At 47.1% G+C, this 16,705-nt stretch overlaps 1 protein-coding gene across 2 annotated transcripts in view; it reads left to right on the forward strand.

The window, feature by feature from the left end:
- Window positions 1-14,848, forward strand: part of LOC140355587 (cytochrome P450 2K1-like) — a 38,378-nt gene extending 23,530 nt beyond the window's left edge. The window contains exons 7-14 of one of the 2 annotated variants that reach the window (XM_072440272.1): window positions 1,639-1,807; window positions 7,338-7,487; window positions 8,641-8,801; window positions 9,694-9,877; window positions 10,408-10,545; window positions 12,513-12,697; window positions 14,414-14,555; window positions 14,638-14,848. In XM_072440272.1, coding sequence (XP_072296373.1) covers window positions 1,639-1,807; window positions 7,338-7,487; window positions 8,641-8,801; window positions 9,694-9,877; window positions 10,408-10,545; window positions 12,513-12,697; window positions 14,414-14,555; window positions 14,638-14,825 — 1,317 coding nt within the window. In that variant the 3' untranslated portion in view covers window positions 14,826-14,848. The remainder of the gene's footprint in view (window positions 1-1,638; window positions 1,808-7,337; window positions 7,488-8,640; window positions 8,802-9,693; window positions 9,878-10,407; window positions 10,546-12,512; window positions 12,698-14,413; window positions 14,556-14,637) is intronic. The other variant, XM_072440327.1, reaches the window with a different exon arrangement.
- The last annotated feature ends 1,857 nt before the right edge of the window (window positions 14,849-16,705 follow it).

Below are 16,705 nucleotides of genomic sequence, written 5' to 3' on the forward strand. Positions count from 1 at the left end.
TTTCCACTGTGAGAGACTGAAGCTAATACAATCACATGGGATGATTTTTCAATAATTTATTTCTATGTTATTGCTGCAAATAAGTATTTGAACATCCGGAGAAAAAAAAATCTGTGTTAATATTTTGTAGAGAAGCCTTTGTTTACAGTTAGAGAGGTCAGATGTTTCCTGTGGATCTTGACCAGGTTTCCACACACTGCAGCAGAGACTTTGGCCACGCCTCCACACAGTTTCAGCTCCTTCTGTCAATACAAGGAGGGAATTGGATCAACACATTGACTGCAGTTTCAGACAGTGTGGGATATTCCTGTCTCACTGATATCCAAAATGAGTCAAGAGAAACTCCTGCAGGTTTCAGCTTCAGAGTACGGCCTACATCCTGGTCCCTTCTTGGCTTCAAAGTATAAGTAGGACACATTTTTGCTCCGTCTGTAGAATAAGGTCTCACATAGACGGAGCCATTGCATGGAAGGAATGGTAAAAATGTGTTTCAGTTAATAATCAAAAAGACTGAGAGTGACAGTTGTGAAAAGCAATAGCATTCATTTTCTACCGCTTGTTCCCTTTCGGGGTCGCGGGTGACTGCAGCCTATACCAGTGACTTTGGGCCTTAGGCGGGGTTCACCCTGGACAGTGGCCAACTCGTCGCAGGGCCAACACAGAGACATAGACATCACATACAGCCATTTACTCTCACATTCATTCACAAGGGCCAATTTAGAGTTGCCAATATTGCCTAACACATACATTTATTGTGTATTGCCTCCTTCTTGGGAGGCAAAAGCGCTAACCGCCTATGCCACCGTGCACATCTGAAAAAAAAAAGCAATAGCAAACATTCCATATTCAATCCAAACGTGCAGGAGGTAATAAAAGTGCAGGAGTCTAAAAATTGAAGGCTTGAAACTGGTCAAAGTTTAAAAAAAATATCATCTTACTGTCAAAGGGAAAAAAACAGAGGAAATTGTTTTGATCCAAGACGTTTGGAAGACCACACCCACTTTCCCTCCACGGCAGTGAGGTCACTCAGGTACATGTGAACTCTGCAGCAGGGACAGCAAACACTGTATTTCATGTAGAGACTTGGAGTTTTTTTTAGTTGAACAGAGAAAGATGATAATATTTTATAGTGCGGTGATTGAAAACATGATAAGATATGGTATGATATATGTCTGGGCGTTTTTTCAGTTCTATGTAAAGCACTTTGAGTTCTATGTGTGCATGAAAAGTGCTCTAAAGAAATTGAATGGATAATATCAGAACTAAACAGACTGTGCGTATAGCAGTCAAAGTAATCGCAGTGAAAGAACATCCATTATTACAGCAGATATTGGAGGAAACTGTTGTAGATGACCTCTGACCCCTCTCATGTGTTACACTCCCAGTATGAGCTGCTCCTCATCGCTTTCCATCAACAAGAAAACATTCTAAATCTAGGGCGTAGGCCATAGGAAGGAGCACTGACTGTTACATATATTGTTCTAATGTGTATCGTGTTTTCTACCTGCTTCATGTGTTCTTTCTCTGTGTGTCCAAGACAAATGTCCTTTAAATTGTTTTCTTGAATCAGCAGATTAAACCTGAACCCTGAGCCTTTGTCATCTTGAACTTACAGAACATGTTGTGCTCCTGTTGTAGTTTTCTCAGAAGTACGGCCCTGTGTTCACGGTGTGGCTGGGCCCTAAGAAGGTGGTGGTGTTGGCGGGGTACAAGACGGTGAAGGAGGCTCTGGTGAACCACGCGGAGGTGTTTGGAGACAGAGACCCACAGCCCATCTTTACAGAGAATCTTGGGGAAAACAGCCACGGTAAAAATGCTATTTCAATGACTTCTGATTTTCAAAATGGAAATATGAAGAGTTTTAAAGCTGCATTACCCGGTTTAGAAGTAGGTTTATTTAAAGGGAGTGTCTACAGAGCCGCGGCGCGCGGCCGACACTGCCATGTTATTTTGTGCCGGCCGCGCGCCACGGCTCCTGAAACTGCTGCGCCGTTTTACACCGCGCCGGGTTAAGGTTAGGGTTAGAGTTAGGGTTAGGGTTAGGGTTAAGGTTAGGGTTAGGGTTAGGGTTAGAGTAAGGGTTAGGGTTAGGGTTAGGGTTAGGGTTAGAGTTAGGGTTAGGGTTAGGGTTAAGGTTAGGGTTAGGGTTAGAGTAAGGGTTAGGGTTAGGGTTAGGGTTAGGGTTAGGGTTAAGGTTAGGGTTAGGGTTAAGGTTAGGGTTAGGGTTAGGGTTAAGGTTAGGGTTGGGGTTAAGGTTAGGGTTAGAGTAAGGGTTAGGGTTAGGGTTAGGGTTAGGGTTAAGGTTAGGGTTAAGGTTAGGGTTAGAGTAAGGGTTAGGGTTAGCCATGACGCTATAAGGGAAGTGCCGCGGTTCCTGAAACTGCTCGGCCATTTGACCGCGGGCCGCGGCTCTGCAGCCACGCCCTTTCTTCAATGCTCAGTCTGAGGGAAGGAGGTTGTTTCTCAAAATCTCACAATCCATGGCCCCATTCATTCTTTCCTTAACATAGTGCAGTTGTCCTGTCCCCTGTGCAGAAAAGACCCCCCAAAACATGTTTCCTCCCCCAAAGCATGATGTTTCCTCCCCCAAAGCATGATGTTCCCTCCCCCAAAACATGATGTTTCCTCCCCCAAAGCATGATGTTTCCTCCCCCAAAGCATGATGTTCCCTCCCCCAAAACATGATGTTTCCTCCCCCAAAGCATGATATTTCCACCTCCATGCTTCACAGTATGGATGGTGTTCTTGGGATGGTCCTCATCCTTCTCCATCCATCCATCCATCCATCCATCCATCTTCTTCCGCTTTATCCGGGGCCGGGTCGCGGGGGCAACAGTCTAAGCAGGGACTCCCAGACTTACTCCTCCCCAGACACTTCTTCCAACTCCTCCGGGGGGATCCCGAGGCCAGGCCAGCCGAGAGACATAGTCTCTCCAGCGTGTCCTGGGTCTTCCCCGGGGCCTCTTTCCGGTGGGACATGCCCAAAACACCTTACCAGGGAGGCGCCCAGGAGGCATCTGAAACAGATGCCTGAGCCCCCTCAGCTGGAGGAGCAGCGGCTCTACTCCGAGCTCCCCCCGTGTGGCCGAGCTCCTCACCTTATCTCTAAGGGTGGCTGGGCGAAAACTCATTTCGACCGCTTGTATCCATGATCTTGTTCTTTCGGTCACTACCCAAAGCTCATGACCATAGGTGAGGTCAGAACGTAGACCGACCGGTAAATAGAGAGCTTTGCCTTTCGACTCAGCTCCTTCTTCACCACAACAGCCGATGCAGCGACTGCATCACTGCAGCTGCTGCACCGATCCAACTGTCAATCTCACGCTCTATCCTTCACTCACTCGTGAACAAGACCCCGAGATACTGGGAAGGACTCCCCACCCACCTGGGGAGGGCAAGCCACCTTTTTCAGGTTGAGAACCATGGCCTCGGATTTAGAGTAAGTAAGTAAATTTTATTTGTATAGCACCTTTCACAGACAGAAGTCACAAAGTGCTTCACAAAACACAGAATAAAACAATAAAAACACAAAAAACTTACAGTGAACAAGTGCATTTAAAAGGCTTGACTAAATAAAAAGATTTTAAGCTGACCCTTAAAAGCAATAACTGAGTCCAGTGACCGTAGGGAGAACGGAAGATCCTTCCAGAGTCTGGGGGCAACAGCCTGGAAGGATCGGTCTCCTCTTGTCCGAAAACGGGTGCGAGGAACCAGCAACAGTTTCTGGTCCAAGGACCTTAGTGAGCGAGAGGGAGCGTACGGTTTGATCAGATCGCTGATGTACGATGGGACCTGACCATTTAAAGCTCTAAAAGTTAAAACAAGAATTTTAAACTGTATCCGGTAGGAGACTGGCAGCCAGTGAAGGGCTTTAAGAATGGGTGAAATGTGGGCTCTACTATTTGTGCGGGTCAAGATCCTCGCTGCAGAGTTCTGGACCAGCTGCAGACGAGAGAGTTCCTTCTTGTTAAGACAGGAAAACAAACTGTTACAATAGTCTAAACATGAAGACACAAAGGCATGAATTATAACTTCCAGGTCATTTTGAGACACCATTTTCCTGAGCTTAGAGATTTTCCTCAACTGAAAGAAACAGTTCCTGGTCAACAGCTTAGAGTGGTGCTCTAAAGACATGTCTTTGTCAAAGACAACACCCAAGTTTCTAAGACTTGGTTTTGCAGTCTGGCCTAAGACACCCAAGTACTGCTTTATCCCTGGAATGACATCATCAGGGGCAATAATCAGAGCTTCTGTTTTGTCAGCATTTAGCTGCAAGGAGTTTTGACTCAGCCATTGTTTTATTTGCACTAAACAACTGACCAAGGAGTTCAGCTTCTGGATCTCAGAAGGTTTAAAAGAGCAATAGAGCTGAATATCGTCAGCGAACAGGTGATAGGACACATCACTAAACTCTTTAATGATCGTTCCCAGGGGAATTATATAAAGCAGAAATAAGGCGGGACCCAAGACGGAGCCCTAAGGAACTCCACACAACAGATCAGCTGAGTCAGACATTATTTGGTTTGCAGCAACACTAAAGCTCCGACCGGATAAATATGAGGAAAACCAATGAAGAACTGACCCCGATAGTCCAATCAGGTCCCTCAGTCTGTTCAACAGGATATGATGGTCGACAGTGTCAAAGGTCAACCGTGCAGACAGATCCAACAGAACTAGAACAGTGCATTTTCCTGAATCAGCAGACATCATAATGTCACTGGACACTTTCAACAATGCCGTTTCCGTAGAATGATGTTTGCGGAAACCAGATTGAAAAGAGTCGTGAATGTTTGACTGATCAAGGAAATCGGACAATTGTTCAGAGCCCATCTTCTCTAGGATCTTGGACATGAACGGGAGCTTTGAAATAGATCTGAAACTTTTTGGGTCTGTCGGGTCCAAATTTGTTTTTTTCAGTAAAGGCTCAACTATGGCATGTTTAAATGGACCAGGAAACACACCAGTAGAAAGAGAGAGATTTACCATTTTGGTAACCCAGGGGCCAATAACATCAAACACTTTGAGGAAGAGCCTGCAGGGAAGGGCATCTGATGTACAAGAGGAGGGTTTCATCTTGGTCACCAGAGCTGAGATGTCTTCTAGAGTGACAGATTTAAAAGAAGACCAGTTTTGGGAAACAGGCTCCACAGAAACAGGTTTATCACACAAAAGGGGTGGGATTTGGTCTTTGATCATCTTGATCTTATCGATAAAGAACCTGAGGAATTCATTGCTGTCAGCTTTGCAGGAAACAGGAGTCACTGCAGCTGAAGGACAAACAATAGAATTCATACTTTGGGGTTTTTCTTGTTGGATGTTGTTAGCTTAGAGGTGATGATTCTCATCCCAGCCGCTTCACACTCAGCTGCAAACCGTCCCAGTGCATGTTGCAGTTCCGAGTTTGATGGAACCACCAGGAAAACATCGTCTGCAAACAGCAGAGATGAGATCCTGTGGTCCTCAAACCGGACACCCTCTGACCCCTGACCACACCCTCTGACCCTCTGACTGAGCCTAGAAATTCTGTCCATGAAAACTATGAACAGAACCGGTGACAAAGGGCAGCCCTGAGGAGTCCCTCATGCACTGGGAACAGGTCTGACTAACTGCCGGCAATGAACACAGCTCCTGCTCCGGACAGACAGGGACCGGACAGTCCTGAGCAAAGGGCCCCGGACCCCATACTCCCGGAGAACCCCAGAAAGGACACCCTGAGGCACACGCTCGAAATTCTTCTGCAGATCCACAAAGCACATGTGGACTGGTTGGGCAAACTCCCATGAACCCTCGAGCACCCGATGGAGGGTATAGAGCTGGTCCAGTGTTCCACAACCAGGACCAAAACCACTCTGCTCCTCTTGAATCCGAAGTTCGACTATCGGTCGGATTCTCCTCTCCAGGACCTGGAATAGACCTTATGGGAGGCTGAGGAGTGTGATCCCTCTGTAGTTGGAACACACCCTCCGATCCTCCTTCTTGAACAGAGGTGCGAGTTGAATACCCTACTGACAGACGCAAGACGTTCCCAACAGACCCTCACAATGCGCTTGGGCCAAGTCTGTCCGGCTTCTTCCTCCGCCAGCGGATCCAACTCACCACCAGGTGGTGATCGGTTGACAACTCTTCCCCTCTCTTCACCCGAGTGTCCAAGACACACGGCCGGAGGTCAGATGACACCACAACAAAGTTGATCATTGACCTCCGGCCTAGGGTGTCCTGGTACCACGTGCACTGATGGACCTTGTGCTTGAACATGGTGTTCGTTCTGGACAATCCGTGGCTAGCACAGAAGTCCAATAACTGAACACCGCTCGGGTTCAGATCAGGGAAGCCGTTCTTCCCGATCAACCCTCTCCAGGTGTCACTGTCATTGTCCACATGGGCGTTGAAGTCCCCCAGTAGAACAATGGAGTCCCTGGTCGGTGCTCTGTCCAGTACCTCTCCCAAGGACTCCAAGAAGGTCGGGTACTTTGCACTGCAGTTTTGCCCGTAGGCCAATACAACAGTAAGAGACCTGTCCTCCACCCGAAGGCGCGACCCTCTCGTCCACCGGGGTGAACTCCAACACGTAGTGGCTGAGCTGAGGGGCTATAAGCTCACACCAGCCCGCCTCTCCCTGCGGGCAACACTAGAGAAGTGGAGGTGAGGCTCATTCTTCTTCTTCCTCCAAACACGGCAAGTGGAGTTTATACCACAAAGTTCTATTTTGGTCTCATCTGACCACATGACTTTCTCCCATGACTCCTCTGGATCATCCAGATGGTCATTGTCAAACTTCAGACGGACCTGGACATGTGCTGACTCAAGCAGGGGAACCTTCTGTGCGATGCACGATTTTAAACCATGACGGCGTAGTGTTACCGTAGTAACCTTTGAAACTGTGGTCCCAGCATCATTGAGACTCCGCGGGGTGAGAACTTACATGGAGCTCCAGTCCGAGGGAAATTGACAGTCATCTTTAGCCTCTTCCATGTTCTAACAATCACTCCAACAGTCGCCTGTAGCCCTTTCCAGCCATGTTAAGGTCTACACTTTAGTCTCTGGGGTCATTTGACAGCTCTTTGGTCTTGCCATATGGCAGTGGGTGGAGTCTTACTGATTGTGGGGTGGACAGAGGTCTTTATGCAGCTAATGAGCTCAAACAGGAGCTACTCATTTAGATTAATAAGTGTAGTAGAGGTGGACTTTGTAAAGACAGACTAACAGGTCTCATTGGCAGGTGCTCATTATTTATTTGTAGCAATAACACACAAATAAATTATTCAAAAATCATACAATGGTCATTTCCCTTTCAGGCAGGTGGTTGGTTTTGATGTATGTTTTTCGTTCTTTTTCAGGTGTGATATGGTCCAATAACGAGCCGTGGAAGGAGATGCGGCGCTTTGCTCTGACCAACCTGAGAGACTTTGGGATGGGAAAAAGAGTCTTAGAGGAGAAGGTCACTGAGGAAGCCAAGTGTCTCTGCGAGGTCATTAGGAACTTTAGAGGTGAAGCTTCAGCTAATCCACAGTGCTCAGACTGCAGGGCGTTCAGGAGGAGTAAACAAGGACTAAACCAGAACTAAACCAGGACTATACCAGGACTAAACCAGGAATAAACTAGGACCAAGTCTGGACTCACTAAGACAGGGAAGAGAGTGAGCCTGTGAGGACAAGTAGTGGCCCAGTGTCTCTGTGAGGTCTTACAATTGTACAGACGGAGCATGCTAATGATTAGTCGCCACGTGAACATGTGGTCTCGTGTGTTTAGGCATGCGTATCATGTATGTTCATTAATAACATGCACTGTCCCCACCAAAACCTCACTGCATTGACCCGGAGTCTGTGGCCCTCAGTTTTGTGTATGTTTCGTTATTGAGGATGTTGCACCCCGGCTGTGTGAGGGCAGAGGGAAGAAACAAAAAACCAAGATGGAAAATGGTCAAATGAAACTGTAATAATAAACAAGACTGTAAAGGTAAAGGAACTGAAACACAAACATAAGCAAACAGAACAACACAAGTTAAGTGTCTCTAAAACATATGAGTCGCACAGGCCTACCAAAGAAAAGGCCCAAAAACCCAATCGAAGTGACAACTCTCTTTTAAAAAGAAAGACAACACGATTAACAACTGTTCTCAGTCAGGCTCTGCATCCACAGGCCTGACGACGAGACACAAACGAATGGCACAGCCGCACTGCACATCTACTGCAGGGGCTCTTAAGTACTGGGAGGGGCTCCAGGTGGAAGGCCAACAGGAACCAGGCACGTCCCCCACTGCAGCCATCTTGGGAAGGGAAAAATGCAATACAATAGATTTACAGGCCGGGGGGCCGTAACAGGGCCCTCAATGAAAGAGGTTTGGACTGGACAGCCCTGTTTTAAGACTGAAGGTTATTATCAAAACCCAACCCATCAATGTTCACATACTTATATTCAATCTATAAAATATAAAAATATGAACTCCTAATTTCAGTGAAAACAATGTGCTTTTGGCGGCAGGAAAAAAGAAATGGATGACACAAACATCACCAACGATCAAGGACTGGACTGAGAGAGAACAGACATCAGATGCACTCTGGACTAAGTGGGACTTCTATGTTGACCAGGATGTGCTGCAGCGTTCATGGATGTCTCGTGTTATGTCCTTTGCTCTTTCAGGTCGAGCGTTCGACACGACGGAGCCGATGAACCGAGCGGTCTCCAACATCATCTGCTCTCTGGTTTACGGCAGCCGCTTCGAGTACGACGACCCCGAGTTCACCACGTTAGTCAGTTACACCAACCGGAACTTACAGCTCTTAGGCTCCCCGTCTGTGCAGGTCAGAATGTAATATTATTACAGATCATTTGACCTGGTTTAATATCTTTAAAGTGGCACAAAGTTCTGCATTTTTAACATCATTAACTTAATTGAATTTGCTGGGATAAATATTGATCATAAAACCCGAGTTTTACACCAGTTAATTGGAAGTTTGGGAAAAAAGGGCAAAAATGTAAATGGAAAATGAGTAAAGTTCTAATAAGAAATCCTTTTTTCTGTGTCATTTCCATCCGAAATTCAATTATGTGCAAGAAAGACATGTTTCCAACAAAAAAATTAAAGTACATTTTTACGTGCCATGAGACCAGGGGTGATTGTAGAGTATAAAAATAAAGCGAGAAAAGTAAGTTTTTGAACCCCCTGTGATTTTGCACGTTCTCCCACTTGAACATGATGAGGGTCTGACATGTTCATCGTAGGTGCATTTCCACTGTGAGAGACAATCTATAAAAACTAATTCTGGAAATCACATGGTTTTTAAATCTCTGTCAGACGCATATCAAGGTTCTGGAGTGTCCTGGCCAGTCCCCACATAGATGTAGAGGAGATCTGTGGAGGCGTGGCCAAAGTCCTACAGGAAACATCTGACCTCTGTAACTGTAAACAAAGGCTTCTGTACCAAATATTAACACTGATTTCCTAAGGGGTTCAAATACTTATTTGCAGTAATAACATACAAAAAAAAATAAATGATCTAAATCATACAATGTGATTCCCGGAGTTATTTTTGTAGATTCTGACAGTGGAAATGCCCCTACGATGAACATGTCAGACCCTCTATAATGTCTAAGTGGGAAACTTTCAGTATCGCAAGGTGTTCACATACTTATTATACTCATTGTACATCATTTATGTCAATGTATTTGTTTTAAATGACTTGTTTTGTTCAGGTCTATAACTTGTTCCCGTGGCTCGGGCGTCTGGTGCCGAACAGGAATGAAGTTTTAATGCAGAAAAAGAAAGTTGAAAATCAGAATCGCAAGTTTTTCAAAAACCTGAGAGAGACGCTGAACCCGCAGATGAGCCGAGGCTTTGTGGACGCGTTTATGATTCAACAGCAAAAGGTGAGACACAATTTAAAACAGATGTCGTGCCAGTGGTACTGTGGCAGAGTGGTTATCCTGAACCTGGCTCACAGTGTGTCACTCTGAGTTCTACACAATATCACTCTGGACAGAATCTCACCGAAAGCACTTGGAAAAGGGCATGAGGTCATGATGAAAATTTGAATCTGATCGGTCAAAACGTCACAACAGGAACAAGCCGAGAAATCAAACTGTTGTTAAATCCAGTCAGAGAAAAACAAAATAGTCTGTAAATCTGCATAAATAGGCCAAAGTACGTCTGTGTGCATCACTATGTTTGTTTTGGTTCATCTTTGTGAATTCTGCCTAAACTAAAGTGCTGCGCTGTGATTGGCCCACAGCGGTTTAAACAGAACAGAGCGAGTCTCAAGAGTTTGTCAAACAAATATCATGAGAATTCACCTGACTTGCCCGGTTACTTTATATTTTCTACTCCTCTCAGTAAGGAGGACGTGGGTTACACTCCTGAATAATGCTAGTGTTGAATAGTTGTGTTATTAAAGCTTGTGTTTGATTGACAGGAGGGGGGAGGCACTGTGTTTCACGAGGATAATTTGGTACAGACGGTTCTGCAGCTGTTTGCCGCCGGCACCGACACCTCAGCCACCACCCTGAGATGGGCCCTGCTCCTCATGGCCAAGTTTCCACACATCCAGGGTAAGAACCAGGGTCACATGGTACCAGCTAAAGTACCCACACATCCAGGGTAAGAACCAGGGTCACATGGTACCAGCTAAAGTACCCACACATCCAGGGTAAGAACCAGGGTCACATGGTACCAGCTAAAGTACCCACACATCCAGGGTAAGAACCAGGGTCACATGGTACCAGCTAAAGTACCCACACATCCAGGGTAAGAACCAGGGTCACATGGTACCAGCTAAAGTACCCACACATCCAGGGTAGGAACCAGGGTCACACGGTACCAGCTAAAGTACCCACACATCCAGGGTAGGAACCAGGGTCACACGGTACCAGCTAAAGTACCCACACATCCAGGGTAAGAACCAGGGTCACAAGGTACCAGCTAAAGTACCCACACATCCAGGGTAAGAACCAGGGTCACAAGGTACCAGCTAAAGTACCCACACATCCAGGGTAAGAACCAGGGTCACATGGGACCAGCTAAAGTACCCACACATCCAGGGTAAGAACCAGGGTCACATGGTACCAGCTAAAGTACCCACACATCCAGGGTAGGAACCAGGGTCACACAGTACCAGCTAAAGTACCCACACATCCAGGGTAAGAACCAGGGTCACAAGGTACCAGCTAAAGTACCCACACATCCAGGGTAGGAAGCAGGGTCACAAGGTACCAGCTAAAGTACCCACACATCCAGGGTAAGAACCAGGGTCACACGGTACCAGCCAAAGTACCCACACATCCAGGGTAAGAACCAGGGTCACATGGTACCAGCTAAAGTACCCACACATCCAGGGTAAGAACCAGGGTCACAAGGTACCAGCTAAAGTACCCACACATCCAGGGTAGGAAGCAGGGTCACAAGGTACCAGCTAAAGTACCCACACATCCAGGGTAAGAACCAGGGTCACACGGTACCAGCCAAAGTACCCACACATCCAGGGTAAGAACCAGGGTCACATGGTACCAGCTAAAGTACCCACACATCCAGGGTAAGAACCAGGATCACATGGAACCAGCTAATGAGATTAGCTCTGCTTGGGAGCTTTGGGACACATAGGACACATGGGACCAGGGTGCCAGGGCTGTGTGGGTAGGTGTGGGCAGGAGTGGGCAGGTGTGGGCAGGAGTGGGCAGGTGTGGGCAGGAGTGGGCAGGAGTGGGCAGGTGTGGGCAGGAGTGGGCAGCATGTGGGGAGTGAGACGGGGCAGGACAGATACCGTAAATTACCAGTCAAACTGAGCACACGGACCAGGAGGTGGAGACTACACTCACTTGTGCTTCTGGCTGTGCACCTCGTCCCTTCCTGTCCCATGTATCTGCTGTGTGTTATTGTGGGCTGTGTAGAGCTATTAAATCCTGAACTGTTCAAAAAACATCTTCAAAAGTTTCAACTCATCTGAGATGCCAAGTTCCCTTGATTAACAACTAACGGTTTTCCACGATGCTTTTCGACATAAAAGTGCAACCTGCGCCACAAGTGCACAACCTGCGCCACAAGTGCACAACCTGTGCCACAAGTGCACAACCTGCGCCACAAGTGCAAAACCTGCGCCACAAGTGTACAACCTGCCCCACCTGTGCTCAACCTCAATTTAGCTTTGAACATTGTTGTTTTTGTAAGTTTTATCACTAGAAACAATGATATTTGTGCCATGTAATCAGACCTGCTCCTGTCACTTTCACACTTTCTGCGAGTCTTTTGTTGATCTCACACAGTTTGTTTTGATCCTGAGCCTCATGTGTCTCAGTGTGGAGCGCTTCATGGTCACTTCTTGGTTTTGTTCCTCTCTCTGGTTCATTTTTGTTCACAATTCAAATGAACCGCGCCAGAGTTTGATTCATTCGATCCAAGAGTGTTTGCGCCTTTGGTCCTGATGGTCCTTCATGAATCCTGATTGGAATCAAAAGTATATTGTGAATGCACCCTTAGTCTCTGTTTGGACCTGGTTTAAACCCACATTCTCTCCCTTTCGTAGACCAGGTCCGTGAGGAGATCATCAGAGTGATTGGAGTGCGTGAGGTGCAGCTGGAGGACAGAAAAGACCTGCCGTTCACTGACGCAGTGATCCACGAGACTCAGAGGATCGGGAACATTGTCCCGATGGCGATTCCTCATAAAACGTCCCAGGACATCACCTTCAAGGGACACTTCATCAAGAAGGTGAGATTAAAATCTCTCTGCAGTGGATTCAGTCTCTCCGTTCTGTTCTCTCAGCCCCTTGTTTGCTCAATTGTTCAGTGGTAAGTAAAGGAAAGCTGGTTAGTGGCACCAGATTCTTAAAAACTATCTTTTAGAAACAAGTCTTAGTTTGTAGCTCAGGCTCTGTTCATTTTCATAATGATTAGACATCAGTTAGATGTCTAAAGGTGGCAAAGGCGGTTAGCGCTCCTGCCTCCCAAGAAGGAGATCATGGGTTTGGTTCCTGGACCAGACCAACATCACATGATCTCTCTGGGTGGAGTCTATAATGTCCTCCCTGTGTTACCGTGGGTTCTCTCCGGCTCCTCCCACCGTCCAAAGACATGTATGTATTAGGCAAAAATTGACAACACCTATGGACAGGTGTTGAAAATTTGCATATTCTGCTATAACACTTAAAACATTGCATCTGGTTCATCCAATGCTATGTCCATAAATAAATAAAATAAATAAAAATACAGGCAGTACGCAACATAGAACGCTAATTTATGTAATGAAGTCAGGTTATTTTTCTTTTTAAGCACTATTATTCACCTCATTCCAGAAGCCCAAACGACATAATCCTTTTTCCGGTTGTATTAGTGAACACAGGGCCGCCGACCTCGAGAAAGTGTGTGAGTTTAGCTCTGTAAAGAAGGTGGAGACCTTTACGCGGGAGAACCCACCCATCCAAAACAGTCATCGTACGTCACTGCCAGATATTAAATGACTGCCCTGGTCCATGAAAATAAGCATTTGTAACATCCATGCACAAATTAACTCACCCAGACTCAAAGTAAAAGTGACAGTGGAGGTGCTTTCATTCAATTCAATTCGATTTGTTTTTGTAACGCCAAAAATCACAACAACAGTTGTGAAAAGAAGAAGAAGAAGATGTGAACAGCAATGAACGGACAAAAGTGAACCAAAATATTGAATATAGTTATGACAGAAAAAGTAATCTTCATCAGAGGATAGTCCTCATGCTGCCATACTTCCCCCATAGTTACTCCTAGCTAGCTTGTGTCTCTGGGAAACTGTTTTTTTAATTTCTGTTCCTGTTCATCTTTGCTGCTGTAAGGTAAGTAAGGTCAGTAAGGTAAATGAGTTTAATGTACTGAAGGTTGTGCTCAGGTTCACTTCCTCCTCCTTTCAGATGGAAGCATTATCCTGTTTAACTGAGAAAAATCCAAACAAATGTTGAACCTTATCATTATTTGTGTGGATTTGCTCCACAAAGATGTGTGATATTATGGAGTTTGATGCGGCCTTGTGGTGCAATACGCCTTTAAAGGTTTGTGCCTGCGACGCCCTCTCGCTCATTCCATTTCCAACTGGTCACCTGTGCACACCACAACCCCACAACCCTGCTCACCCTGCTCACCCTGCACGCCGCCCGCCGCCCGCCGCCCGCCGCCCTCCGCCCTCTGTCCTCGGCCCGGGCCGAGATCGCAGCAGGTCTGCTCTGAAGCAGAGAAGGGGCGTGTCAAGAACAACGTCCCGGGATTTGACCGTTCTCTGCGTGTACTTTGAATTGAAACCGTTTCACAAGCTTCTAATGTGTTCAGAAAGTGACAAATCCAAATAGACTGTAGAATGCAGGCATGTTTTTGGGAAATCCCTTTGCCAGTTACAGATGGAGACGCCTGAAACTGAGTTTGTTCATTGTAACATGTGACCCTGGTCTGGTGTCCACAGGGGACCACAGTGTACCCGCTCCTCGCCTCAGTCCTCTACGACGAGAGCGAGTGGGAAAAGCCTCACAGCTTCTGTCCAGATCACTTCCTCCACAAAGACGGGAAGTTCAGGAAGAGAGACGCCTTCATGCCGTTCTCTGCAGGTTCGGACACTTGCTGAAAATACTGTATTATCATCATTAATGAAGAGATCATGTACTCACAATAACCCTGTCTGTCTGTCAGGTCGTAGGATTTGTCTGGGTGAAGGCCTGGCCAGGATGGAGCTGTTCATCTTCTTTGTGACTCTGATGCAGTGTTTCCGGTTCACAGCGCCCCCTGGTGTTACAGAGGAGGAACTGGACCTGACTGCACGTGTCGGATTCACCCTGAGCCCCGTCTCACACGAACTCTGTGCTGTCCCATGTGCTTGAATCACACATGAACAACCATTTTTAAAGATGTTTTTACAATTTTAATATTGTTCTATCAGTCCACCCTGCGACGAGCGGGCCCCTGTCCAGGGAGTACCCCGCTTAAGGCCCAAAATCACCCACGACCCATAACGGGAACAAGCGGTAGAAAAATGAATGTTCTATCAGTAAAACATCCAAAATATATTTATATTTTAAGGTGACACATGTAAAATTTGCTTTTTGAGATCTTTTAAACGATTACAATTAGAGGGATTCATGGATGTTTGATTGACATTTATTCTCCTGCTCTGCTCGTGTGCACTCTGTAGATTGAAACTATAAAAATGAATGTTTTGCCCAGATTTTTCCATCTCTCTTTCTAATCATAGAAAATGGAGGCATTAATCATGATCAGTTTCAATCAATCGAATATATTTATAGAGCACAATTCTCACAAAGCGCAATTCAAAGTGCTTTACAATGTTAAGACACGTTTAAAAAAGTAAAATAAAAACACAATGCAGTTTATAAGAATGTAAAACAGTGCATGTCAAAATAAATACATAAAAACATAAAAACAAATTAATGTGGTATTTAAAATATTAAAAACCAGGTAAAAGTATTTCAGTCGTAGGCGCGGCTAAACAATAGTCTTTAGCTTAGATTTAAACACAGCCGGGGGCGGGGCCTGTCTCACAACTTCAGGAAGGCTATTCCAGACCTTTGCCCCATAGAACTAGCACCAGAAGGAGGCCGGTCCATGTTTAGTCCTGACTCTGGCACCAGCAGGAGGCCGGTCCATGTTTAGTCCTGACTCTGGCACCAGCAGGAGGCCGGTCCATGTTTAGTCCTGACTCTGGCACCAGCAGGAGGCCGGTCCATGTTTAGTCCTGACTCTGGCACCAGCAGGAGGCCGGTCCATGCTTAGTCCTGACTCTGGCACCAGCAGGAGGCCGGTCCATGTTTAGTCCTGACTCTGGCACCAGCAGGAGGCCGCTCCATGTTTAGTCCTGACTCTGGCACCAGCAGGAGGCCGGTCCATGCTTAGTCCTGACTCTGGCACCAGCAGGAGGCCGGTCCATGTTTAGTCCTGACTCTGGCACCAGCAGGAGGCCGCTCCATGTTTAGTCCTGACTCTGGCACCAGCAGGAGGCCGCTCCATGTTTAGTCCTGACTCTGGCACCAGCAGGAGGCCGGTCCATGTTTAGTCCTGACTCTGGCACCAGCAGGAGGCCGGTCCATGTTTAGTCCTGACTCTGGCACCAGCAGGAGGCCGGTCCATGTTTAGTCCTGACTCTGGCACCAGCAGGAGGCCGGTCCATGTTTAGTCCTGACTCTGGCACCAGCAGGAGGCCGGTCCATGTTTAGTCCTGACTCTGGCACCAGCAGGAGGCCGGTCCATGTTTAGTCCTGACTCTGGCACCAGCAGGAGGCCGGTCCATGCTTAGTCCTGACTCTGGCACCAGCAGGAGGCCGGCCCATGTTTAGTCCTGACTCTGGCACCAGCAGGAGGCCGGTCCATGCTTAGTCCTGACTCTGGCACCAGCAGGAGGCCGGTCCATGTTTAGTCCTGACTCTGGCACCAGCAGGAGGCCGGTCCATGTTTAGTCCTGACTCTGGCACCAGCAGGAGGCCGGTCCATGCTTAGTCCTGACTCTGGCACCAGCAGGAGGCCGGTCCATGTTTAGTCCTGACTCTGGCACCAGCAGGAGGCCGGTCCATGTTTAGTCCTGACTCTGGCACCAGCAGGAGGCCGGTCCATGCTTAGTCCTGACTCTGGCACCAGCAGGAGGCCGGTCCATGTTTAGTCCTGACTCTGGCACCAGCAGGAGGCCGGTCCATGTTTAGTCCTGACTCTGGCACCAGCAGGAGGCCGGTCCATGTTTAGTCCTGACTCT

Source organism: Eucyclogobius newberryi, unplaced genomic scaffold (genome assembly GCF_026437365.1).
Source record: "Eucyclogobius newberryi isolate DKJ021-1_F unplaced genomic scaffold, fEucNew1.0.hap1 SCAF_1, whole genome shotgun sequence".
NCBI classification, from domain to species: Eukaryota; Metazoa; Chordata; class Actinopteri; order Gobiiformes; family Gobiidae; genus Eucyclogobius; species Eucyclogobius newberryi.